Source organism: Rhinatrema bivittatum, chromosome 4 (genome assembly GCF_901001135.1).
Source record: "Rhinatrema bivittatum chromosome 4, aRhiBiv1.1, whole genome shotgun sequence".
Lineage (NCBI taxonomy): Eukaryota > Metazoa > Chordata > Amphibia > Gymnophiona > Rhinatrematidae > Rhinatrema > Rhinatrema bivittatum.
This window is the reverse complement of record NC_042618.1, coordinates 207,041,786-207,067,746: the sequence shown is the minus strand read 5'-3', so window position 1 is coordinate 207,067,746 and position 25,961 is coordinate 207,041,786. Positions and strand designations below refer to the sequence as shown.

General features: G+C 46.8%; 1 protein-coding gene across 3 annotated transcripts in view; it reads left to right on the top strand.

The window, feature by feature from the left end:
* The window catches only part of FANCD2 (FA complementation group D2), a 536,781-nt gene that overhangs the window by 58,121 nt on the left and 452,699 nt on the right, over positions 1–25,961 (top strand). For 2 of the 3 annotated variants that reach the window (XM_029599610.1, XM_029599609.1), the window contains exon 7: positions 17,759–17,837. The exons of the other annotated variant lie outside the window; for it this stretch is intronic. In XM_029599610.1, coding sequence (XP_029455470.1) covers positions 17,759–17,837 — 79 coding nt within the window. The remainder of the gene's footprint in view (positions 1–17,758; positions 17,838–25,961) is intronic. 3 annotated transcript variants of the gene reach the window in all.

Sequence of the window (25,961 nt, the reverse complement as noted above, 5' to 3'; positions counted from 1 at the left end):
TGCTGAGGTGGGTGCCCACCTGGACATCGGAGACATTATCTCCATTAGTGAGCACTAAGTCGAGTATAGCTCCTTCTCTCGTGGGTTCCAACACCATTTGTTTGAACAAAGATACTTGCATGGCATCCACTATCGCTCTACTATTTTTAGATTCTGCAGATGGGATTTTCCAGTCTACATCTGGCATATTAAAGTCACCCTCGATCACCACTTCTCCCTTCTTACCTATCTTATGGATGTCTTCAACCAGATCTCTGTCCAGCTCTTCCTTTTGGTTTGGAGGCCTGTAAACCACTCCAATATAAATGGACGCTCCGTCATCTTTTTTTAGGTCGACCCATAGAGCTTCTTCCTTACCCCAACTTCCTTGTAGCTCAGATGCTTGGATGTTGTTTCTAACATAAAGAGCCACACCTCCCCCTTTTCTATTCTCTCTGTCCTTCCTTAACAAGTTGTAGCCTGGTATTGTTGTATCCCATTCATGAGATTCTGTGAACCATGTCTCTGTGATAGCAACAATGTCCAATTCTGCCTCAGCCATTAGGGCCTGCAGATCTGGGATTTTATTTCCCAAACTATGAGCATTTGTGGTCATAGCCTTCCAGGTACTCTCTTTAAGATTATTGCTTTTCCTGGACTCCTTATAAGATATTAGTTGAGATTTGTTATTCACTTCACTCTCTCTTTTTGTAGTTGTGCCACTGTTGACAGAGTTATCCATCTCAATTAGATTTTTCTTTTGCTTATGGATCTTGAAATACTGCATGCATTGTATTTTCTCTCTCTTTGCTGGTAACACTTCAATGTTTTTCTCAAGAACTTCTTCAGTTTTTAATATAGAGAAGGCTTGTTGTTCTTTTTGCATTTGGTACATTGTGTGTCTCCTCATCACAGGTCTAATTCTACCAGAGCCCACTGTAATCCTGGATTGTAAAGAATTTCTTAATGACCTGTTTGAGTGGGGGGGGGTGTACCTGTTGGCTGCCCATCTGTCAAGAATGGGTGACTGTGGGGCCTACCTGAGCCTACTGAAAATCCTTTTCTTGACTCCTGGCTTTTCTGTGTTATTGGGGAATTTTTTTCTGAGTAATGCAATGTGGGTGTATTACTTTTAATTGAAACTAATTGATCTTTAATCTCAGTCAGCTCCTTTTTCAAGGAAGAGAGTGGTGCACAAATTGGGCAAGCCCTAAGTTTCCAGATGATTTCCCTGACAATAAATGCTCCACAATGGTTACATTGGATAGTCCTCATTTTGATAAATTTATCTGATGGATAACATCTGAGGAACAACTAAATTACCAATTTATCCTGTTGCCAATTGTATTTAGGTAGACTATATTAGAACAACCAACCTAGGGGTGGGAAGCAGACAGAATAGCAAAAGTAAAGCTATGTAAAAAGGCTTAATTTAAAGAAATCTTAGCTTTGTCAAGTAAGTTGGACTGTAGTCTTGCCTCTCTCTTTCAAGCAGACTGACTAGAGCTGGCCTGATCACCTTCTATGATCCACAAGTCACCTGTTAAGTGTCTTGTTAAAAACTCCCTCTTTTTTTTTTTTCTTTTGTTTGGTATATGTTATGATTGCTTTTGGAAAAGGCAACACAAAACAATTTAAATCACTTATAACAATATCTGGAGAAATAGGCACTTAGAATAACAGTAGACAGAATAGCAAAAGTAAAGCTATGTAAAAAGGCTTAATTTAAAGAAATCTTAGCTTTGCCAAGTAAGTTGGACTGTAGTCTCGCCTCTCTCTTTCAAGCAGACTGACTAGAGCTGGCCTGATCACCTTCTATGATCCACAAGTCACCTGTTAAGTGTCTTGTTAAAAACTCCCTCTTTTTTTTTTTCTTTTGTTTGGTATATGTTATGATTGCTTTTGGAAAAGGCAACACAAAACAATTTAAATCACTTATAACAATATCTGGAGAAATAGGCACTTAGAATAACAGTAGACAGAATAGCAAAAGTAAAGCTATGTAAAAAGGCTTAATTTAAAGAAATCTTAGCTTTGCCAAGTAAGTTGGACTGTAGTCTCGCCTCTCTCTTTCAAGCAGACTGACTAGAGCTGGCCTGATCACCTTCTATGATCCACAAGTCACCTGTTAAGTGTCTTGTTAAAAACTCCCTCTTTTTTTTTTTCTTTTGTTTGGTATATGTTATGATTGCTTTTGGAAAAGGCAACACAAAACAATTTAAATCACTTATAACAATATCTGGAGAAATAGGCACTTAGAATAACAGTAGACAGAATAGCAAAAGTAAAGCTATGTAAAAAGGCTTAATTTAAAGAAATCTTAGCTTTGCCAAGTAAGTTGGACTGTAGTCTCGCCTCTCTCTTTCAAGCAGACTGACTAGAGCTGGCCTGATCACCTTCTATGATCCACAAGTCACCTGTTAAGTGTCTTGTTAAAAACTCCCTCTTTTTTTTTTTCTTTTGTTTGGTATATGTTATGATTGCTTTTGGAAAAGGCAACACAAAACAATTTAAATCACTTATAACAATATCTGGAGAAATAGGCACTTAGAATAACAGTAGACAGAATAGCAAAAGTAAAGCTATGTAAAAAGGCTTAATTTAAAGAAATCTTAGCTTTGCCAAGTAAGTTGGACTGTAGTCTCGCGACTTCAGTAGCACACCTACGATCGGTGCCGCTTCCTGACATTTGTAGGGCTGCCACCTGGAGTTCTCTCCACACTTTCACAGCCCACTATTGCCTAGACAAAGCCGGAAGACAAGATTCCATCTTCGGCCAATCTGTCCTGCGTAACCTATTTCCAACGTGACATACCAACACCCTTCCGCCTGCCCGGTGGGGTTCAAATTTCACCCCAGTTGTTGTCTGTTGCACACCGTTGGGTACATTTGGTGCATGTTTGGACATCCTCAGCTCGGTACTCACCCATATGTGAGGACTACCATCCTGCTTGTCCTGTGAGAAAGCAAATGTTGCTTACCTGTAACAGGTGTTCTCACAGGACAGCAGGATGTTAGTCCTCACGAAACCTGCCCGCCGCCCCGCGGTGTTGGGTTCGTAACGTTTTCTTGTTTTATTTTTTCGGCACTGCCTGTAGCTATCAAATAAGACTGAAGGGGGACCCCTGCTGGCTGCAGGGTTAGTGCCATGCTGGGCATGCCCAGTAGGGGCCAGTCAAAGTTCTGGAAACTTTGACAGAAGTTTTCCGTGATTGGGCTCCATCCTGATGATGCCACCCATATGTGAAGACTAACATCCTGCTGTCCTGTGAGAACACCTGTTACAGGTAAGCAACATTTGCTTTCTTTTTATTGTGACATGTTAGATTATTTTAGCTTTGTATGCTTTATTCTTTTATTATGAATGTCCTTTATGTGAGCTGCTTAGGATTTTTAAGCAGTTTATAAATGAACCATAACTATTTATAAAACAAGAGAAACTCTTTAAAGCGCTAGACCAGCAAATGAGGCAAAACAATTGGCGAAAGCACAAATACAGTGGAAATACAAAGTTACATCAAAAACCCCACATACAGCCCTAGATTTGTCAATAAGTGCCCATTATATCTGTACCTAGGACAGCAAGCTGGCTAAGATTTTCTGCATTCCAACTGCTGAATCTCATTCAAGAGAAAATTGCTTTCTGCTAACCTGTAACAGACCCATGGGGGGGAGGGGGGGATGCACCAAAAGTGCCTAGAACTGGCCAAATTCAAATTCATCCCTTCCCATGTAGATCAAAACCTAACATACGGGCCGATACAGTAAGGTGCGGTAGAAAGAGGTGCATTAGGGCCGGGTGCACCCGCGTTTGCCGCACGCACAGTTCGGATCACATACTGCTCGATACTCTATTTAAATGGCATGCAAATGCAAGCCGTGTCCAACGTGCTTCCAACGCGCGTCCATGAAGCGCAATCCATTTTATTGTATTGGCGCTATACAGCGCCTATACAGTATCCTGGGTACGCTGGTAACTGTCATTTCAAATGCCATTTCAAATGCCATTTGAAATGACAGGTACCAGGAAGTGGATCCCAACTTTAACCAAAAGAAAACCTAAAATCCCCTCCTCCCGAAGCAAGGCAGGCGAAAAGCGACTCGACACTTAAAGTATTGTGAATAAGTGTAACCAAAGTAAACTTACTTTTTCTTTCTTTCTGCCCTCCTCCGTAGGCGCGCACCGTGGCTCCCCTGCCTCCCGGGGGCAGCCGGCGGCGAAAGCAGCTTCCAGCGGCCCCCGCCGGCGAAGATGGACGAACGCACGCCCGTAGTGCACAGGCGCTCAAGCCAGTGAAAGCACATGAACGGGCGTGCGTGACATCACGGCGTACGTTCATACGCTTCGCTGGCTTGAGCGCCCAAATTGACGGGCCCCCAAGTCAGCGAAAGCGTATGAACGAACGCCGTGACGTCATGCCCGCACGTTCATACGCTTTCGCTGACTTGGGGGCCCGTCAATTTGGGCGCTCAAGCCAGCGAAGCGTATGAACATACGCAGTGATGTCACGCACGCCCGTTCATACACTTTCGCTGACTTGGGGGCCCGTCAATTTGGGCCCTCAAGCCAGCGAAGCGTATGAACATACGCAGTGATGTCACGCACGCCCGTTCATACACTTTCGCTGACTTGGGGGCCCGTCAATTTGGGCCCTCAAGCCAGCGAAGCGTATGAACGTACGCCGTGCTTTCGCTGGCTTGAGCGCCCATGCACCACGGGCGTGCGATCGTCCATCTTTGCCGGCGGGGGCCGCTGGAAGCCGCTTTCGCCACTGGCTGCCCCTGGGAGGCAGGGGAGCCACGGTGCGCGCCTCCGGAGGAGGGCAGAGAGGGCTGAAAGAAAGAAAAAGTAAGTTTACTTTGGTTACACTTATTCACAATACTTTACGTGTCGAGTCGCTTTTCGCCTGCCTTGCTTCGGGAGGAGGGGTTTTTAGGTTTTCTTTTGGTTAAAGTTGCTTCTGGAGGAGGGGAGAGAGGACTGGGGCTGCCCCGGAGACCGGCACCCATGGACGCAGCCAGGGCAGGTGAGCGGGGGCTGGGGGAAAGTTTGCCGCCTACCCTTACCCCTGCCTCTAACGCAGGGGTAAGGGTAGGCGGTAAGTTAGCAGGTTAAACACGCGGCAAAACTGCAGGTTTAAAAAGCGATAATCGGGGCGCGCATTACTGTATGGGAGGGAATAGCTAATCCGATCGTTTACATTTCATATACATGCCGCGGGCGGAAAGGGTTACCCGTTGATTTAAATAAGCGGTAAGGATGGGTTAAAAGGGATAGTGAATCGCGGGTAGGACTAACGTGGCCAAATTGTGAGTAGAAAGCGGGTTAGAAGCAGGGTAACCGCGGCTGCACTTTACTGTATTGGCCTGCTTGGGATAGCCAAGAAAAGGTGAGCTTAGACCTAAAGATGAAAGGTTAATAACTGCAGCACAGGACAATGGACTATGGACAAGATGGTTCATAGCCAGCATAGAAAACAAAACCCAGTAAAAACAGACAAATGTGGAATCTGTAAAACAGAACTGGAAATGGTTGCACATCTCATTGCTGGGTGTGACGTGCTGATGTCTGAAGGCCTGTATACAGAAAGGCACACCAAGATGGCACAACTCATTTACTGGAATCTGTGTAAACACCATCATTGTTGTACCAGAAAAACACTGAGATCACTTGGCACATTCTATTCTAACTGATTTAAAAAGCTCAGTGCCAGAAAAGCAGATGATATTGTAAAGGAGAAAAATACAAGAATGAAATTGCTGATAGAAATATCAATACCAAATGACTATTCTGTGGAATGTACGGAGAGAGAGAGAAGATCCTCAAGTATTTTTAGGGATGCAATTGGAGAAAATATGGTAGAAAGATACAGAAATACTCCCACCGGCCTGATTGAAAAGAATTTCCAGGCATACCTTGATATGTTGCCTATATATATTAAATCTTATGAATGCCAGAAGGAGGCGTTCTCTGGCACAATACAAGTATTGAGAAGAGCATTAGCATAAGAACATAAGAAATTGCCATGCTGGGTCAGACCAAGGGTCCATCAAGCCCACCATCCTGTTTCCAACAGAGGCCAAACCAGGCCACAAGAACCTGGCAAGTACCCAAACACCAAGAAGATCCCGTGCTACTGATGCCAGTAATAGCAGAGGCCATTTCCTAAGTCAACTTGATTAATAACAGTGAATGGACTTCTCCAAGAACTTATCCAAACCTTTTTTGAACCCAGCTACACTAACTGCACTAACAACATCCTCTGGGAACAAATTCCAGAGCTTAATTGTGCATTGAGTGAAAAAGAACTTTCTCCGATTAGTCTTAAATGTGCTACTTGCTAACTTAATGGAATGCCCCCTAGTCCTTCTAATATCCGAAAGTGTAAATAACCAATTCACATCTACTCGTTCAAGACCTCTCATGATTTTAAAGAACTCTATCATATCCCACCTTAGCCATCTCTACTCCAGGCTGAACAGCCCTAACCTCTTCTGCCTTTCCTCATAGGGGAGTTGTTCCATCCCCTTTATCATTTTGGTTGCCCTTCTCTGTACCTTCTCCATCGCAACTAGAAGCGAAGACCAGAATTATACCTAGTATTCAAGGTGCGGTCTCACCATGGAGCTATAGAGGCATTATGACATTTTCCATATTATTAACCATTCCCTTCCTAATAATTCCCAACATTGTTTCCCTGAACGTACCGGATCAGTCCACACTCCTGGGTTTTGCCTCCGCACCAGCAGATGGAGACAGAGCAAGATTTGACTGGCTCTGCCATATATACCAGGGTGCCACCCACAGTCAGCCACTATTACTCTGTCTCCAGCAGATGGTCCGGGTGCAACACTCAGTCTGATTTCTTAAAAAAAAAAAAAAAAAGAGAAAACAGGGAGATAAGATAGAATTGGTTTGGTGTTTAGTTAATTTGATTTAAATTCTTTATTTAAAAAAAAAAAAAAAAAAGGGGGGGGGGAAATTCGAAACGAAGAAAGGACTGCTGGCTGGCGGTCTTCACCTCCCAGGGGGTTGGCAGGTCCTGAGGGGACATCACCCTGGTTCTGCAGGCGGCTATGGCTAAGGGTCGAGTGCCCTACCTGTGCCTTTTAGGCAGCCCAGCGGGGTGGTACTGGGGAGCCTGGATCACTCACCCCAACCAGACCGCTTCAGGACCCGGCGGTGGACAGCGGAGCAGGTTAGGCTGTGCTTACTGTAAAAAAAAAAAACCAAACAAAAAAACCCCTTTTTTTTCTGCGGCGGTCTTTTTACTTTTTTGCCTCAGTGATCCATTTGGTCTGTTTTATCTCCACTTCCCCCTACTTATTATTCATCGCGATTTCTCTCGTTTTTTGTTGGGTTGACCCGGCTCCCCGATGCCATGCAGTCCGGCTTGCGTTGCTTGAGGGGCGGAACGCGCGTGCCTCTCGCAGGATGGGCTGTGCTCGGCCTGCATCTCTGGAGGTGAAGGGACATCGTGGCCGATCAGGGGGGTGCTTGTGAGGCGGAGTTCGAAGGTGATTGCCATCGGGGAACTGACTGCCTCTTCTCACAGACCGGTGCCGGGGAGCGCAGGAAAAGCCGCCATTCTGGGAGCCGCTTCTATCACGGCTCCGATGACGGTGGGGGATGGAGATTCCCCCCCCCCCCTCCCCGCAGCCGACAGCTACGAGGCTCGTTGCGACGGCTACAGGGGGAGGGCAGGATGATGATACAGGAATGGATTCAGAGGGTTCCTATTCGTCTTTTTCTTCAGATTTCATTTTACCCATGCATAGAGCCCTTAAGGCTCGCAAGGCCTCAAAAAGGCATACTTCTAAGTCCAGGGGATTTGAGGCACCGCCCCCCCCCCCCCCCCCAGCCAAGCGGCGGAGCCAGTCGCTGGACCCGGGGATGTTTTCCAAGGCTAAACGTCCGTTGCGGGCTATCCCACCCCGGGAGGATTCGGACTCGGCTTCAGAGTCCCCAGATCCAGAAGAGACTACCCTGCCCCCGAGGGGGGTCGAAGGAGTCTGCGACCAACCTCATGGGCCTGCGCGGCAGAGTCAGGTCACGGAGGGTGACTATTCTAAGGTGGTCCGCCTGTACCGTAGGGATGAGCTGGGTCCCCTAATTCCTGCAATTCTGAAAGAGTTGGGGATTGCTGCACCCCCAGAAGAGTCTCGTTTGGGCTCGATGGACCCAGTATTGTTGGGCCTGAGTGGTCCTCCTACAGCTTTTCCATTCCATTTTTCGGCTACGGACCTGCTTTTTCGTGAATGGGACACCCCGGATTTGGGGTTGAAGGTCACGAAGGCTATGGATAAGCTTTATCCTCTCCCGGAGGATGCTTTGGATATGCTTCGAGTTCCGAACGTGGATACTGCGGTTTCTGCGGTGACGAAAAGGACTACCATTCTGGTTACGGGGGCCACAGCTCTTAAATACCTTCAGGATCGGAAATTAGAGGTGCAGCTTAAGAAGATCTTTGAAGTCTCCATCCTAGAGGTCCGGGTGGCGATGTGTAGCAATTTTGCCCTGAGAGCGGGGCTTCGCTGGGTGCAACAGTTGTTAGCCAATGAGGGCCTTTCCGAAGACGAAGCGCGACAGGCAGGCTGCCTCGAAGCGGTAGTGGCCTATAGTGCTGATGCCCTTCATGATCTCCTGCGCACTTCAGCTCGTTCCATGGTCTCGGCAGTATCAGCATGCAGGCTGTTGTGGTTGCGAAATTGGTTGGCGGATGGCGCGTCCAAATCCCGTTTGGTTTCTTTGCCCTTTAAAGGGAAACGTCTCTTTGGAAAAAAACTGGAGGATATGATTCAGTCCCTGGGCGAGAATAAGGTTCACCGCTTGCCGGAAGACAGAACGCGATCCAGGGGATGGCGCAATCCCGATTTCGAGGGGCTCACAAGTCTCGTCCGGCTCGTACAACAACTTCTTCCTTTCATCCTGCGCCAACATGCCAGCAGTCTTAGTCCCAGCCTTCTTGTGGCCGGCGCTTCTGCAGACCTGGGGTCTCCCAGACGTCTTCAAGTGGGAAGCCTACACAATGACGTCTGGCTGGTCCATTCCTCGGTACCGAAGGTAGGGGGCAGATTGTCTCTGTTTTACGAGGAATGGGCCACAATCACGTCAGACCAGTGGGTGCTTTCAGTGATAAGATACAGCTACGCTTTAGATTTTGCCTGCCGTCCCAGCCCGCGATTTCTAATATCCCCATGCAGATATGCCAAAAAACGGCGAGTGGTCAAACACACTTTGCATCGTCTTCTAGATCTGGGGGCAATCATTCCGGTGCCGCCTCCAGAACAGCGAAGGGGATGTTATTCCATTTACTTCGTCATTCCAAAAAAAGGAGGGTTCCTTCCGACCTATCCTCGATCTAAAGCGTGTCAACAGATGCCTTCGGATCCCCAGTTTTCGCATGGAGACCTTACGGTCGGTCATCGCTTCCGTTCGGCCGGGGGAGTTTCTGGCTTCTCTAGACCTGATGGAGGCGTATTTACACATCGAGATCTGAGAGGACCACCAGAAATATCTGAGATTTTTCATCCTAGGGAACCACTACCAGTTTCAAGCTCTACCATTCGGTCTTGCGACGGCTCCCAGAATGTTTACCAAGATTATGGTGGTATTGGCAGCTCAACTTCGCCGGGAGGGCTTGCTGGTACACTTGTACTTGGACGATTGGTTGATTCGGGCGAAGTCCGAAGGTCTGTGTTGATCGGTGATCCACCGGGTGCTACAGTTGTTGAAGTCTCTCAGTTGGGTGGTCAACTTAGCCAAAAGTCACCTAGTCCCATCCCAATCGTTGGAGTTTTTGGGAGCCTTGTCCGACACCTGTCGGAAGAGTTTACCTTACATCGGACCGCGGTCTCAAGCTACAGGGCCAAGTAACGACTTTGCTTCAGTAACATATCCCAACGGTCTGAGATTACTTACAGGTACTTGGTTCCATGGCTTCAATGCTGGAATTGGTCCCATGGTCATTTGCGCACCTGCGGCCTTTGTAATTGGTCCTGCTCTCCTGTTGGAGTCCCATTTCCGAACAGTTTTACCTTCCTCTGCCATTGACAGAGTACGCTCGTTCCAGTCCAGTTTGGTGACTGTGTTCGGACAATCTACACAAGGGTGTCCCACTGATGGTGCCGGAATGGACAATGGTCACCACGGATGCCAGCTTTTCTGGTTGGGGAGCCGTTTGTTTGCGGCAGTCAGTTCAGGGACTCTGGTCTCCAGAGGAGTCTCAGTGGTCGATCAATCGCTTGGAGACCAGAACAGTACGTCTAGCACTGCAGGACTTCCTTCCTCTGATTCAAGGGAAGTCGGTAAGAGTGCTGTCAGACAATGCGACCACAGTGGCCTCCAACAATCGGCAGGGTGTAACCAGGAGTCGTCCGGTGGCATTAGAAGCTCGATTGTTGATCCATTGGGCGGAACTTCACCTAGCCGGCATAGTTGCATCCCACATAGCAGGGGGTCGACAATGTACACGCAGATTTTCTAATTCGAAATCAACTCGACCCTGGAGAGTGGGAACTAGCGGACAGGGCTTATCAACTCATCTGCGACAGATGGGGCACACCGTGCATGGATCTGATGGCGACTTTCAAGAATACCAAGGCTCCGCGCTTCTTTGCTCGTTGCAGGGACACAGGGGCAGAGGGCGTGGATGCTCTAGCGTTGGCCTGGCCGATGGCGGTTCTGCCTTATGTCTTTCCGCCTTGGCCTCTGATCGGCAAGGTGCTTTGTCGCATAGACACATCTGTCAGATGTGATCCTGGTAGCTCCTGAGTGGCCCCGTCAGCCGTGGTTCGCGGATCTGCTCAATCTCGTGATAGAAGGTCCACTGCACTTCCTGCTGCTTCCGAACCTTCTTCATCAGGGTCCCGTTTGTTTTGATCAGGTAGATCGCTTTTGTCTAGCAGCATGGCTTTTGAGAGGAGGCGTCTAAAAGGTAAAGGTTAGTCGGACGCAGTCGTGACCACTCTCCTGAGGTCGCACAAGGTGTCGACTTCACTATCTTACGTACGGGTTTGGAAGATTTTCGAGTCATGGTACGTTGAGCGTCAGATTGTTCCCACTCGGGCGTCGGTATCCAGCATTCTAGCCTTCCTCCAGGATGGTTTGGCTAAGGGATTGTCCTGTAGTTCCTTGCGGGTGAAGGTGGCAGCCCTGGGCTATTTGCGCAGTTCTATAGATGGGGTGGCATTGGCAGCGCACCCTGATGTTTGTCTGTTTCTTCGCGGGGCAAAGCATTTGAGCCCACCGGTGCATTCTCCATGTCCATCCTGGAATTTGAACATGGTTCTTAAGGCTTTGTGTGAGCTTCCTTTCGAGCCATTGAAGAGAGAGACTATGAAGGACCTCACGTTGAAGGTGGTATTTTTGGTAGCAATTTCCTCGGCACGTTGGGTCTCTGAACTGCAGGTGTTATCATGCAGGGATCCTTTCTTGAGGATCTCAGATTCCGGGGTTAGTTTACGAACGGTACCATCTTTTCTTCTGAAAGTGGTGTCCTCTTTTCATTTGAATCAGTCAGAGGAGCTTCCTTCCTTTTCCAATTTGGATCGGTCGGATCCTCTTTCAAAGGATTTGAGAAAATTGGATTTTCGGAGGGCACTTCTGCGTTATCTGGAAGTTACTAACACTTTTAGGGTCTCGGATCATCTCTTTGTTCTCTGGAATGGACCAAAGTGGGGTAATATGGCCTCCAAGACCACGATCACCCGGTGGCCGAAAGAGGCCATAAATTCTGCCTACTTGCTTGGTGGAAAGGCCATAAATTCTGCCTACTTGCTTGGTGGAAAGCTTAAGGCGCATTCCACTCGATCCCAGGCGGCTTCCTGGGCTGAGTGTCATCAAGTTTCCCCGCAAGAGATTTGCAGAGCGGCAACTTGGAAGACGTTACATACTTTTGCGCGACATTACAGACTCGATGTGCAAGATCCGAGCGGGGGAAATTTCGGAGTAGGCGTGCTGCAAGCGGGTCTCTCAGGTTCCCATCCCAAGTAAGTACAAGCTCTGGTACATCCCAGGAGTCTGGACTGATCCGGTACGTACAGGGAAAAGAAAATTAGGTCTTACCTTCGATAATTTTCGTTCCTGTAGTACCAAGGATCAGTCCAGAGTCCCGTCCGCTGTGTGCATTAAAGTTGGGGAGAGTCCGCTACTGCTATTTGTTTTGTTGTCCTCTGATCTGCGGATTTTTCCTACTGTTCGTACCCTCATTTACGGGTCTGATTTTGTTGTTGGGGTCAGTTGTTGGGGTTGCGTTTCCTGTAGATAGATAGTTTGGTTTGAGAATCATTCTGCTTTGACATTGCGTAATACTGGCTGACTGTGGGTGGCACCCTGGTATATATGGCAGAGCCAGTCAAATCTTGCTCTGTCTCCATCTGCTGGTGCGGAGGCAAAACCCAGGAGTCTGGACTGATCCTTGGTACTACAGAAACGGAAATTATCAAAGGTAAGACCTAATTTTCTTTTGCTTTTTTGACTGCTGCAGCACACTGAGCTGATGATTTCAAAGTATTATCCACTATGATGCGTAGATCTATTTCCTGGGTGGTAGCTCCTAATATGGAACCTAACATTGTGTAATTACAGCAGTCAGAGATGTAGATTATTTCCAATATACCCTGGATTAGGAATGATGCTCATTCCTTCAAGGGGCTTTCATGAGGGTTTTTTTTTATTGTTTATATACCTTATTTATAATTTTACTTATTTTTGTTTGATTGTATTGCTGTTTGTTTTGTCATTTAGTTAAATGTTTGCTGTTTGTTTTACTATGCAATATGCTTAGAATAGTTGTGCTATTATAAGCATAATATAAAATCTTTCAAATAAGGTATGTATAAAATCTTATTTGGAGACACTACTGCTTTTGAGAGATTGTAGGGTGAAAAACCCAAACCAAAATTGCCCTTCCTTCCATTCCCAAGAACTATCCATAGACAATCCTATTGTTTGTTTCAAAAGAAAGTTATCTTTTTAGGGGTCTTATCCTTTTGCATCGTAAGACAAACAGAGAAAAGAAAAGGAAACCTAAGAGAAACTATGAGAAGCGTCATTTGCTAGTGTATATTCTGAGTCTTATAAATCCATACTCAAAAAAACAAAAAAAATGTTAATTATCAGATAGCAGCCCCTACTGCATTTTTGTGTATGAAATAGCCATCTCTGTTTTAGTTTTAACCATTTTGATGCCTCCATGGTCCTAATTTTCTCATAGCTGTATCTCTCTGGGAACATATCCTGCTTATCTGATTCACTCCCTTGTGTTTCACATGGCTCCCTTTTGAAACTTCTTCAATCTAGCAGGTTCCCAAGGTCACTGTTAGTCATAAATATTAAATATTTCATACACAGCATCTTTGTTTTTAAAGAGCTAGTAGAAAGATATGAACTCTTTGCTGGGATTTAAAGAGTCAGTATATCTTAGAAATGTTTCTGTCCTTGTGCAAAACAAGCGGGAGCTTTAAGCCTTTGAAGGACCTAGGCAAACAACAGGTGACAGTTACAGTGGCCCTTTCCTTACTCCCACAGCTTCTGATTTCTAATGTGTACAGGTTAATCTTAGAAAAACAAGAGATCATGCATGTGCTGCAAGCTCCTGCCCTCGTGGAGTTTCACAATGCAGGTCTGCACAAGAGCTATGTTTATATCCTAACTGTGAATAGAAGCCCTGTAAGCCCCCCCCCCCCCCCCCCCCGCCCCAGCACATCTCACATTCTTGCTGTCCTAGATGTAAAGTCAGGTAACATGGCTTTGATTTAATTTAATATAAAAACATTTGAAATTTGAATTGAAGTGATATTCATCTGGTACAAGTCTAAGGTCAGTGAGAAAATCCTTATTATAGTTAACACCAGCAAAATCATTCCACTGCTCACGATTGCAAAATCGGTCCTTTTCAGGACTATTCCAAGTTTATGAAATAGGCTCCCTTTCGACTTGAGAGAGAAAAAAGATCTGAAGCAGTTTAGAAAAAAGCAGAAAACATGGCTCATGTCTGCAGCTTTTAAAGATGTAACATCTAAAAACCTGTTCTGACAAAGAAGTAAAATGAGGATTAGACAATTGTTTTGTTCTGTGTATAGCCTTGCTGAAGATTTTATTGTATGTTTTAAAATTGTACATCTCTTTGAGCGATTTTTAATCAGTAAAGTTAAACAAATATTGTTAAGAACATAAGAAATTGCCATACTGGGTCAGACCAAGGGTCCATCAAGCCCAGCATCCTGTTTCCAACAGTGGCCAATCCAGGCCATAGGAACCTGGCAAGTACCTAAAAACGAAGTCTATTCCATGTTACTGTTGCTAGTAATAGCAGTGGCTATTTTCTAAGTCAACTTGATTAATAACGGGCAATGGACTTCTCTAAGAACTTATCCAAACCTTTTTTAAACCCAGCTACACTAACAGCACTAACTACATCTCTTGGAAACAAATTTGCTTATCTAATAACCTAAGTGAGTTACAGTATCACACTCATAAATCAACAAATATAATCAAACAAAACAATACAATTATATTGCACCATAGAGAATATTCTCTCTGGTTTTACACAATCTAAGCATCTTTATAGTAGGACCTTCCAATATGTTATTAGATGAATGCAAAGTCCTGTTAGATTTTTTTAATAAAGCACTGAGACTAAAACAGATTTAGAGTTCAGACCCTTAAACACCATTAGGAGGATTTTCAAGTGTTTTGTGCCTGTTACTTCCTTATACACATGATCTTTTAAATCATTTGCACAATAATTTGACTTGTTGGGAAGCAGGAGAACTTATATTCCCTTCTCCTTAAGGTTTCTCAGGGAGACAAGAGCTCAAGCAGTATATTCTTCATAAAGCCTTCAGGGAGTGGGAGGCAGCTAGATTCAAAGTATTCAGAAGCATATGCCAAAATTAGAATTTTTTTTAGCAAAATCTTTATTGATTATGTATTTCATAAAATTTATATTTAAGGCAAAGAACTGTTTAACTACACAATCATTGACATACCATCAGAAAAGACGGCAAACCCTCCCCCACACCCCCTCTCTCACACACACACATTCTCTCTCACCTGCATACCCCTCCCCTCATATAGGCTGGCAAAGTTATGGTGTGCCGGGCCTTCATCTTCGCCGCGAACGGCGCGGGTCCCGCAGCATGCCGATGAGAGAATGTGTGTCAGGGAGAGGAGGGTATGAGAGAGAGCATGGGGGGGGGAGGGTTTGCCGGTGAGAGAGAATGTGTGTGAGAGAGGGGGGGTGACAGAGGGCATGGTTGGTAAGAGGGGGGTGGGGAGGGTGTGAGAGAGCATGGGAGGTAAGAGAGGATGGGTGGGGGGATGCTTGAGTGTGGGTTTCAGAGAGAGGGAGCCTATGAGGGCAGGGGGATGCAGGTGAGAGAGAATGTGTGTGTGTGAGAGAGAGGAGAGGGGGTGTGGGGGACTGCGAGAGACAGCTTGGTAAATAAACTTTGCCAGCCCTGGCTTTAGCAAATGTGCCTCCACGTCCCTTGCCCTGGGTGAAAACAATTTAGTTTTTCCTTTTCAGCTAACGCTTCCATACAAGAGCATATGTGCCAATAAAAAGGCTCGCCGCCCGGGTGTAGAACAGGTACAATTGCTAGTGTGTATATAACCCTACAGACTTTTCATCAATCACTTTGCCTACATGGAGGGTGTCTCGGTGGAAAATACATCACCAAGTTCTTCAAAACGCCATCCATTATTTCTCGGCTTTTGGCTAAAATCTAAGTGTGTTGTGTGAATTATGAGTTGAGGATGGTTGTCTTTTGGCTGAGACTGATAACCTGTATAATATGCAGGGTTAAAGGCCTGCCACCCAAGCTAATTGGGAAGATAGTTACAATACAAACATTGCCAAAACAAGAGGATTAAATCTCCCACTTTAAAAAAATAAATTAGTAAATACTATGACAAATATTGGTACTTTCTAAATATGTGCATTTTCTGGCAGGTGACTTGCAGGGTGATAGCCGAAATTCTGCAAAAGTTGCTTATGGCACAGATTAGGTCAGAGAAGCCTTGTACAGTCTTCATATTTATTTATTTATTTTGGAGCTTTTATATATCGAGGTTTAGCAATTAGCCTTCATCCTGGTTTACAGTAGAACAATTTGATACATCGAACAGGAAAGGAACATAAAACGGCAGAGATTACATCGAACTGTTAGAAGAATATCTTAGCACAAATCTTAAACGCTTGAACAAGGTCACGTCAAGTTTAACTAAACTTTAACAGCAACAAAGAACTGGGAAACGAGTTTCTAAAAACAAGACTATAGAGCAAAGCGATATGCAAGTTAAGGTGGGAGGACGGAGGGAGAAAAAAAGGGGGGTGGGGTAAGGGAGGGACGGGGTAAGGGAGGGACGGACGGCGGAAGAAATGGATCACTGCATATCACCATATAACCTTTATCATATATTATATGATAAAGGTTACAAACTGGCTAAAAGACAGGAAACAGAGAGTAGGATTAAATGGACAATTTTCTCAGTGGAAGAGTGTGGGCAGTGGAGTGCCTCAGGGATCTGTATTGGGACCCTTACTTTTCAATATATTTATAAATGATCTGGAAATAAATACGACAAGTGAGGTAATCAAATTTGCAGATGATACAAAATTGTTAGAGTAGTTAAATCACAAGCAGATTGTGATAAATTGCAGGAAGACCTTGTGAGGCTGGAAAATTGGGCATCAAAATGGCAGATGAAATTTAATGTGGATAAGTGCAAGGTGATGCATATAGGGAAAAATAACCCATGCTATAGTTACACAATGTTAGGTTTCATATTAGGTGCTACTACCCAAGAAAGAGATCTAGGCGTCACAGTGGATAACACATTGAAATCGTCAGTTCAGTGTGCTGCGGCAGTCAAAAAAGCAAACAGAATGTTGGGAATTATTAGAAAGGGAATGGTGAATAAAACGGAAAATGTCATAATGCCTCTGTATCGCTCCATGGTGAGACCGCACGTTGAATACTGTGTACAATTCTGGTCGCTGCATCTCAAAAAAGATATAATTGCGATGGCGAAGGTACAGAGAAGGGCGACCAAAATGATAAAGGGAATGGAACAGCTCCCCTATGAGGAAAGACTAAAGAGGTTAGGACTTTTCAGCTTGGAGAAGAGACAGCTGAGGGGGGATATGATAGAGGTGTTTAAAATCATGAGAGGTCTAGAACGGGTAGATGTGAATCGGTTTTTTACTCTTTTGGATAATAGAAAGACTAGGGGGCACTCCATGAAGTTAGCATGTGGCACATTTAAAACTAATCGGAGAAAGTTCTTTTTCACTCAACGCACAATTAAACTCTGGAATTTGTTGCCAGGGGATGTGGTTAGTGCAGTTAGTATAGCTGTGTTTAAAAAGGATTGGATAAGTTCTTGGAGGAGAAGTCCATTACCTGCTATTAATTAAGTTGACTTAGATAATAACCACCGCTATTACTGGCAACTGTAACATGGAATAGACTTGGTTTTTTGGTACTTACCAGGTTCTTGTGGCCTGGATTGCCACTGTTGGAAACAGGATGCTGGGCTTGATGGACCCTTGGACTGACTCAGTATGGCATGTTCTTAGTCCATTCTGCACTGACCAGAATGATGAAAGGAGTCAAACTCGAAAGCTAGTCACTTACTCATTAATCTGGTAAAACTTGTTTGTTTGTTTGGTCTTTTATTTCTAAATATAAAAAATTAAATAATGAAATTAATAAAAGTTTTGGTGTTAAACATACAGTGATTTCTGTTGCTCATAATTTAATGTTATAGTGTTGGCAGCGATGGAATCAGCTTACCACGGCTCATCATCAACCAATTTAAGTGGCTTGATAGGATAGTCGATAGCAAGGTACAGTATGTCTTGCCTAATACCATTGTGTTAGATACTTTTTTCAGAATTACTACTGGTCTGCTATCATGGTAAAATACAGGAAGGCATCTTGTCCAGCCAGCTGAAAATTTCTGCCTGTCTAGTCAGTAAATTTTGAATCCAGTTGGTCCTATGGCACTTCAGACTTCACAACTTTTTTCTACTGATGGTAAGTTGGACTTGCTGGGAAAGAATGCTTAAATCTTGAAAAAATACTTTTCCTAGCGTGTAGCAGATGGACTCAGGACCAATGGGTATAGTGTACTCCTGTTAGCAGTTGGAGACGGATCAGATTTCAATCTGACGTCAGCCCCTAGTACATATACCCCTGCAGGAAGTGCAGCTCTTCAGTATTTTCCATCTCCATAGCAGTTAGGGACTATCTACACGCTCTCAAGGGTTAGATCAAATTTAAAGAAGAAAACCCAAAATTGAAAGAAGAAAACCTACCTGAAGACGAGCCCCGCTCTCCTGCAGTGATACCCTCTGGTCCCTCCCCCAGTTGAGATTCCCGAGGTGAATTCCGTGGTCCCTCGGAGGTGCGCCTCGGTCCGGCGGCCGAATCGCGGCGAGGACCTAGCCCACGATCCTTCGGGCGTGGCTGAGAGGCAGCGGGTGCACCCTCGAGCGCAGTGGTGAAGGTATTTGCCCTCTCCCCCCTTAGCCGGAGACCGCCCGGGACGAAACCGGGAAGCGCCGAAGACAAGGTAAGGTAGAAATCTTCTATTCTAATCCGGTCTCCGAGGGTTGAGGACGAGCACAGGTCACCGACCTTTGTTCAAATGCAAACTGAACCTCTGGCTGTCCAGCCACATGCTCCACCGGAGGACCCACATGCTCCAGGCCTCTCAAGACCTAGGCACAGGCTCCCATTACCCAGAAGCCCCACCTACGGGGACTCGGACACCTCTGAGGAAGAAGCCGAACCCCTAGAAGAAGGGGAGCTCCCCCCGGGGACAGAGCCGCACCGAACTATGAGACACTTTTTCACAAAGGACGAGCTCCTGGACCTGGTCAATCAATGTCTGTCGGAGCTCGCTATCCCGGGCCCAGGTACTTCGGGGGAACCGAAACCGAACCCCCTGCTGGAGGGTCTTCAACAGACTTCTCGCCATTTCCCCCTGTTACAAGCAGTGCAGCAGCTGATTGACCTGGAATGGAACGCTCCGGAATCCGCGTTCAAAGGGGGACGAGCCTTGCGGCCCTGTACCCCCTGTACCCAGCAACCAAAGATCTTCTTGCATGCCCAAAAGTGGATGCTATGGTCTGCGCGGTCTCTAGGTGCACCACTATCCCAGTGGAGGGAGGAGCTGCGCTCAAAGATGCACATGACCGACGTCTGGAGTCCATCCTCAAACAATCATTTGACCTCGCCGCTATGTCTCTACAAATGGCGGCCTGCTGTACCATGGTGACACGTGCCTGCCTATCACAAACCAGGAACAACACACCGGGAGAAGACATGGAACCAGCGATATCATTCCTAGCGGACGCTGCCTCCACCTAGTGCACACAGCGGCCAGAGGAGTGTCCTCTGCGGTGGCTGCCAGGAGACAACTCTGGCTCCGAAGCTGGTTGGCCGATGCATCTTCCAAAACGCGCCTCACAAGGATGCCCTTTAAAGGATCCCTCCTGTTCGGCAGCGAACTAGAGAAACTGGCCGACAAATGGGGCATGTCCCCATTGCCGCGATTACCGGAATATAAGACAAAGAGAAATCAGCGTTCCTTCCCCAGGTCCTCCAGGGGCAGAAGTTCGCAGTGCTTCAATCCTTACAGGAACAACTATCAAGCGCCCCGCCCTACGGGCAGGAACCAGTCCTTTCGGACCAAGCACAACAAAAGGGGAGCCAGCTCAGGTTCAGGCCCCAGCCGCACTCCACAATGAGATTCAGCCGACCCATCCAAGGGAAGAAGCCATAGGGGGCAGATTAGCCCTATTCTACCACAGATGGGTCGAGATAACCTCGAACAAGTGGGTCCTAGCCATCATTCGGGTGGGGTACTACCTGGATTTCCTACGAACCCCTCTGGACAAGTACGTGGAGTCCCCCTGCCACAACCCCTCCAAGAGGGCGGCGGTGGAAACTACACTGTCCAGACTACTGGCACTCGAGGCCATAACCCCAGTACCTCCACAGGAAATAAATACTGGCCATTATTCCATTTATTTTATCGTTCCCAAGAAAGAGGGAACATTCAGGCCCATCCTGGATCTCAAGTCGGTCAACCGCCACCTCAGGATCCCTCGCTTCCGCATGGAAACCCTACGATCCGTTATAAGGTCGATACAACCAGGAGAGTTTCTCACATCCCTGGATCTTTCGGAGGCCTATCTGCACATCCCCATTCATCAGGAACATCAGCGCTACCTACGCTTCAAAGTCCTGAACCGTCACTACCAGTTCCGGGCACTACCCTTCGGGTTAGCCACAGCACCCCCGGACATTCACCAAAGTAATAGTGGTGGTGGCGGCAACACTGAGGAAGGAAGGAATCCTTGTTCACCCCTACCTGGACGATTGGCTGATCAGAGCAAAGTCACCGGAGGAAAGCCGCCAAGCAACCAGCAGAGTCAGAACTCTACTGGAAAGCCTAGGATGGGTAGTCAACACAAACAAAAGCTCCCTACAGCCCTTACAGTCGCTGGAGTACCTAGGAGTCCGATTCGACACAAAGGAGGACAAGGTCAGCCTGATCCCCATAAGGAGATCAAAATTGTGGAACCGGCTACAAACATTGCTGGACAACCCTCGTCCCACAGCATGGGATTACCTGCAAGTTTTCGGGCTGATGGCATCCACACTGTAAGTTGTGCCATGGGCGCGAGCCCACATGAGACCCCTACAGCGCTCACTCCTATCACGGTGGAGCCCACGGTCCCAGAACTACACTGTACGTCTATCACTCCCAGGCAGAGTTCGGACCCAGCTACGGTGGTGGCTGCAGACCAGCCACACGAGCCGGGGATCAAGTCTCTCCGCCCCAACCTGGACTCTACTCACCACAGATGCCAGACTATGAGGATGGGGAGCACACTGCGAGGAGCTAACCGCCCAAGGGCAGTGGAACGCAGAAGAGGCGGGATGGAACATCAACCGCCTAGAAGCGAGAGCAGTCAGACTAGCCTGTATGCGGCTCGCCCACAGACTTCGAAACAAAGCGGTCAGAGTAATGTCGGACAACGCCACGACAGTGGCCTACATCAACCGGCGGGGGGAAGCAGAAGCCAACAGGTGTCCCTAGAAATAGACCCCCTGATGGCGTGGGCGGAAGCAAACCTCCAGGAGATCTCCGCCGTCCACATCGCCGGGAAAGACAACATCACGGCAGACTTCCTCAGCAGGGAAACTCTAGACACAGGAGAATGGAGGCTGTCACCCACAGCCTTCAAGATAATAGTGGATCGGTGGGGGACACCGGACATGGACCTTCTGGCAAACAGATCCAACGCCCAAGTATCCAGATACTTCAGCCGCAGGCGGGAACCACAGTCCCAAGGGATCGATGCCCTGGTACAGCCCTGGCCCCCGGGGACCCTACTATATGCCTTCCCACCGTGGCCCCTACTGGGCGCAATCATTCACAAGATACACCTACACAAGGGACTAGTTCTTCTGGTGGCTCCGGACTGGCCAAGAAGACCCTGGTACGCAGACATGAGAAGACTGCTGGCAGGGAACACCCTACCCCTGCCCTCACACAGGAACCTGCTACAACAAGGTCCGATCGTCCACGAGGACCCAGCTCAATTCTCTCTTACGGTCTGGCCATTGAGAGGGCTCGCCTGAGAAAGAACGGGTACTCAGGGGCGGTAATCGACACCCTCCTACGAGCACGCAAGTTCTCCACATCACTAACGTACATAAGGATCTGGAGAGTATTTGAAGCCTGGTGCGAAGACTACAACATCAAACCACGCTCATTCACTATCCCTGTGATCTTGGAGTTCTTACAGAACGGACTACAGAAGGGCCTGTCCCTCAACTCCATCAAGGTACAGGTGGTGGCCCTGTCATGCTACGGTTCCAAGAGCGAGAGAGACAGCATAGCCTCTCACCCGGACGTGTCACGCTTCCTGAAAGGAGTCAAACACATTCGCCCACCACTAAAGTGGCCGGTACCTCTGTGGAATCTCAATCTCGTTTTGGACTTCCTAGCGGGAACCGCCTTCAGACCCCTACGAGGCCTGTCCCCTTGCCTGTTAACCTTGAAGACTGGGTTTCTGCTGGCGGTGTGTTCAGCCCGCCGCATATTGGAACTACAAGCACTGTCCTGCCGTGAGCCGTTCCTCAGGCTCACCCCGGGGTCCATCCAACTACGCATGGTCCCCTCCTTCCTCCCCAAAGTGGTCTCTCACTTCCACCTTAACCGGACCATCTCGCTACCAACGACGGATGCCCGGAAGAATTCGGAAGAAGCCCGTAGTCTCCGCAAGAAGCCCGTAGTCTCCGCCACCTCAACATCGGCAGACTCCTATCCAGATACCTGGCATTGTCCGAGCCCGTATGAAAAACGGACCACCTTTTCGTCCTTCACAGCGGAAAGAAACAAGGGGAAGCGGCCTCATGGGCAACCATCGCCCGCTGGATCAAGGAAGTCATCAAGGCGGCCTATGTAGAAGCTGGCAAGCCACCACCTCTACAGGTCAAGGCCCATTCTACCAGAGCCCAGGCAGTATCATGGGCAGAAACTAGAATGCTGTCACCTGCCGAGATCTGCAGGGCAGCTACATGGTCCTCCATCCATACCTTTTCCAGATTCTACCGTCTGGATGTTCAGGCTCGGAAGGACACAGCATTTGCAAGGGCAATACTAAGTGGGTCACGGGCAGCCTTCCACCGGATCGGGAGTAGCTTTTATACATCCCATTGGTCCTGAGTCCATCTGCTACACGCTAGGAAATGGAGAAATTACTTACCTGATAATTTCGTTTTCCTTAGTGTAGACAGATGGACTCAGCATCCCACTCTTGGCTGCCGTCACGCAGGGCCCTCAAATGTTCAAGGGTAAGCCATGTTTTTCATTTACCTAGGGCATCCACCCTGCCGGGTGTCGACGCTTTCCGGTTGAGTACACTGGCGGTCTCCAGCTATAGTCAAGCAACCAGTTCAAGTTAATCAAGTTAATCAAGTTTAACGTTTAACCAAGTTATGAAGTTATCCAAGTTAACCAAATTATTAAGTTAATCAATCAGTCAGTCACACATATATATCCACAATGCTTTTCGAGGAGAATACTGAAGAGCTGCACTTCCTGCAGGGGTATATGTACTAGGGGCTGACGTCAGATTGAAATCTGATCCATCTCCAACTGCTAACAGGAGTACACTATACCCATTGGTCCTGAGTCCATCTGTCAATACTAAGGAAAACGAAATTATCAGGTAAGTAATTTCTCCATTTTTATTAAAGAATTAAACGATTACTGGCTGTGTATATTATGTATTAGTATTTAAGGCTAGTATTCTTTTCAAGTGTAAAGAATTGGAAAATAGAATTGGATAAGTTCTTGGAGGAGAAGTCCATTACCTGCTATTAAGTTCACTTAGAGAATAGCCACTGCCATTAGTAATGGTTACATGGAATAGACTTAGTTTTTGGGTACTTGCCAGGTTCTTATGGCCTGGATTGGCCACTGTTGGAAACAGGATGCTGGGCTTGATGGACCCTTGGTCTGACCCAGTATGGCATTTTCTTATGTTCTTATGTAGACTTTGGATTCATTTTCTGAGTTAGTAAAGGTTAGTTAGTGTTTCCTTTTAAGTATTAGAATTGTGAGTTTGCAAATGATCACTTACTGGATCTGAGAGTACTGGTTCCTGAGCAACTAGTCACTAGTTTTATTTCCATCCCACTCCCTTTTTTTGTTATATAGATACCCTCTGCCCAGTTAGGAGGAAAATAAGTGTCATTCCTGTTCATACCTGGATCAGTCCACACTCCTGGGCTTTGTCTCCCTTCTAGCAGATAGAAACAAACAAAGTTTCACTGACATTGCCATATAACCTGGTGTGCCACCTGTAGTTCCTCAATATTTCTCTGTCTCCAGCAGATGGTAGAGGTGCAAATCCTGCAGTCCAAAAAAAAAAAAAGGGGATAAGCAAAGAAGATACTTTTATAGAATTCCTTCCAGGCGCTTGCTAGGCCCTGGTGGGGCTATCCCTCCTGGTTCTAAGGTGGATGAGCAGGGGGGTCGGGGTCCTTCTTGGCTCGTTTTTTTCACCAATGGGAGTAGATATCTGGTGGTGCCAGTTCCCTCCACCCCTCCAGGAGAACTCTTGGAGTCCCGCAGCTTTTCTGCTGCACAAGGAAGTACCCTCTGTTTTTTCTTCTTTGGTGATTTTGATTAAAGTTTAAAAAAAAAAAAATTAAAACATAAGAAAGCTGCAGTGTTATAGCAGCCAGGAAGGCTGCGGGTGGAGCCAGGTAGCTTTGCCTCTTGCTGGGGCGGGAGTTCTTGGGTGGCAGGGCTCGTCGGCCATGCAGTCGGGCCTTCCTTTGTCGGCACGGTAGTTTTTTGGTCAGACAGATGGTGCGTGGCAATGCGTGCGTGCGGCTTTCGCACGCCGGGCTCTGCTCCCAATGCCTCTGGTAGAGAGGGAGGGTTGGGGCAGGCAGGAACTACACCAGAGTGACAGGTGTGAGCAATGAAGCTTTAATGTTGCTATTACATGTTGCTATTACATATCTATAAAAAATAAGAAATATAAGTTGCTTTACATGTTCATAATTTAGGTTACTCTATGCTGCTAATTGCTCTGAGTAAAAAGGCTGCTGAGATAGAATAGGAAGCTCTGACAGCTGGAAAGCACCCCTATCGCTTTGCTAAGCACAGTAGCAAGAATTAAAATTTCTTTAAAGAGTTCTCTCAAGAATCTGAGAGAGAGATTAAACTTTGTTTTTAAAGATCCTTTTACGCTTCTGACCATGAGCAGCTGTATGAAAAGGGAACTGACAAGTGAGCTGTGCAGCTTGATTGCAAAACTACAAGTTACAGTGGAAAACAGGCCAACGTTTACAGGCCTTATTCTGGCAGAAAGGCAGTGGAAAGAGCATAAGGTAAGGGGCACTTTCTCCACCCCCCCCCCCCCATCCCCCCAGGAGCACATCACCTGCATAAAACTCACTATGTCATTAAGGTCACTATATTAGCCTGTGGAGTAAAATAATCACAGGCCTCTGCAAAGCAGAAGCAATGACAAGAGGCATAGAACCAAATCCCAACTTCTTTGAACCTTTGCACAGCACTTAAAGTACTACCCTATTTCTGCAGGAACCGTTAGAGGTCAGAATTGCAAAATCCTCTCTTGCTGAGTATAAAGAAATAAAGAACAACGTTGAGAGAAGCAGCCCCCTCTGACTTCTATTTACACCTGCTGATTACACAAAGCAAGGGGGGTTTCAGCAAACTGTCAAATTAAGGAACCTCCCTATGTTCTTGCTGAATATAAAGAAGTAAACAGCACAAAAGGCAGAAAGGGCAAAGACCCCCCCCCCCCCCCCCCCGCTCTTGCACCAGCTTTTTGCAAAACAGCAAAGCTAAGAGCCTGCCACAGGTGGCAAGAAAGAGAAATGTTAAAAGGGAATAGAGCCAAAAACGCTGACCGCAAAGCTAAAAATTAAGGAACCTGAAAGGTATATATAACCTGTAACTTGCACAATGTTATTCGTGCCTGCAATTTGTATGCACCCGCATTGCAAGTGCGTGAACAATAAACTTCTTTCACTGATACTTTGATGTTCACAGACTAATTATTTCTTAGAGGGAAATTTGCTTGTTTCTTACACAGGGCAAGCAAAAGACAGGCACTGGAGTGTCTCTGAAGACTGCAAATTCCTTCCGCCAGGTGTGGGAACAGCGACCATGTTCTCTTCAGCTGAAGGGATTTCAGTGCAGTTCAGGGGGTTAGAGGATCTTCCTCCTCCGTTATTTCCGGCAGTGCAGGGCCCACTAATAGGAGGAAGCTTGATTTCAGATGAAGAGGGGGGACCTTTTCAGGAATGAATCTGAGGGTCCCACAATGTTTTCATCAGAATTTGTGTTGCTTATGCATGAGACATACTTGGCAAGAAAAGCAGCTGGGAAGCAGTTGGATTGGACT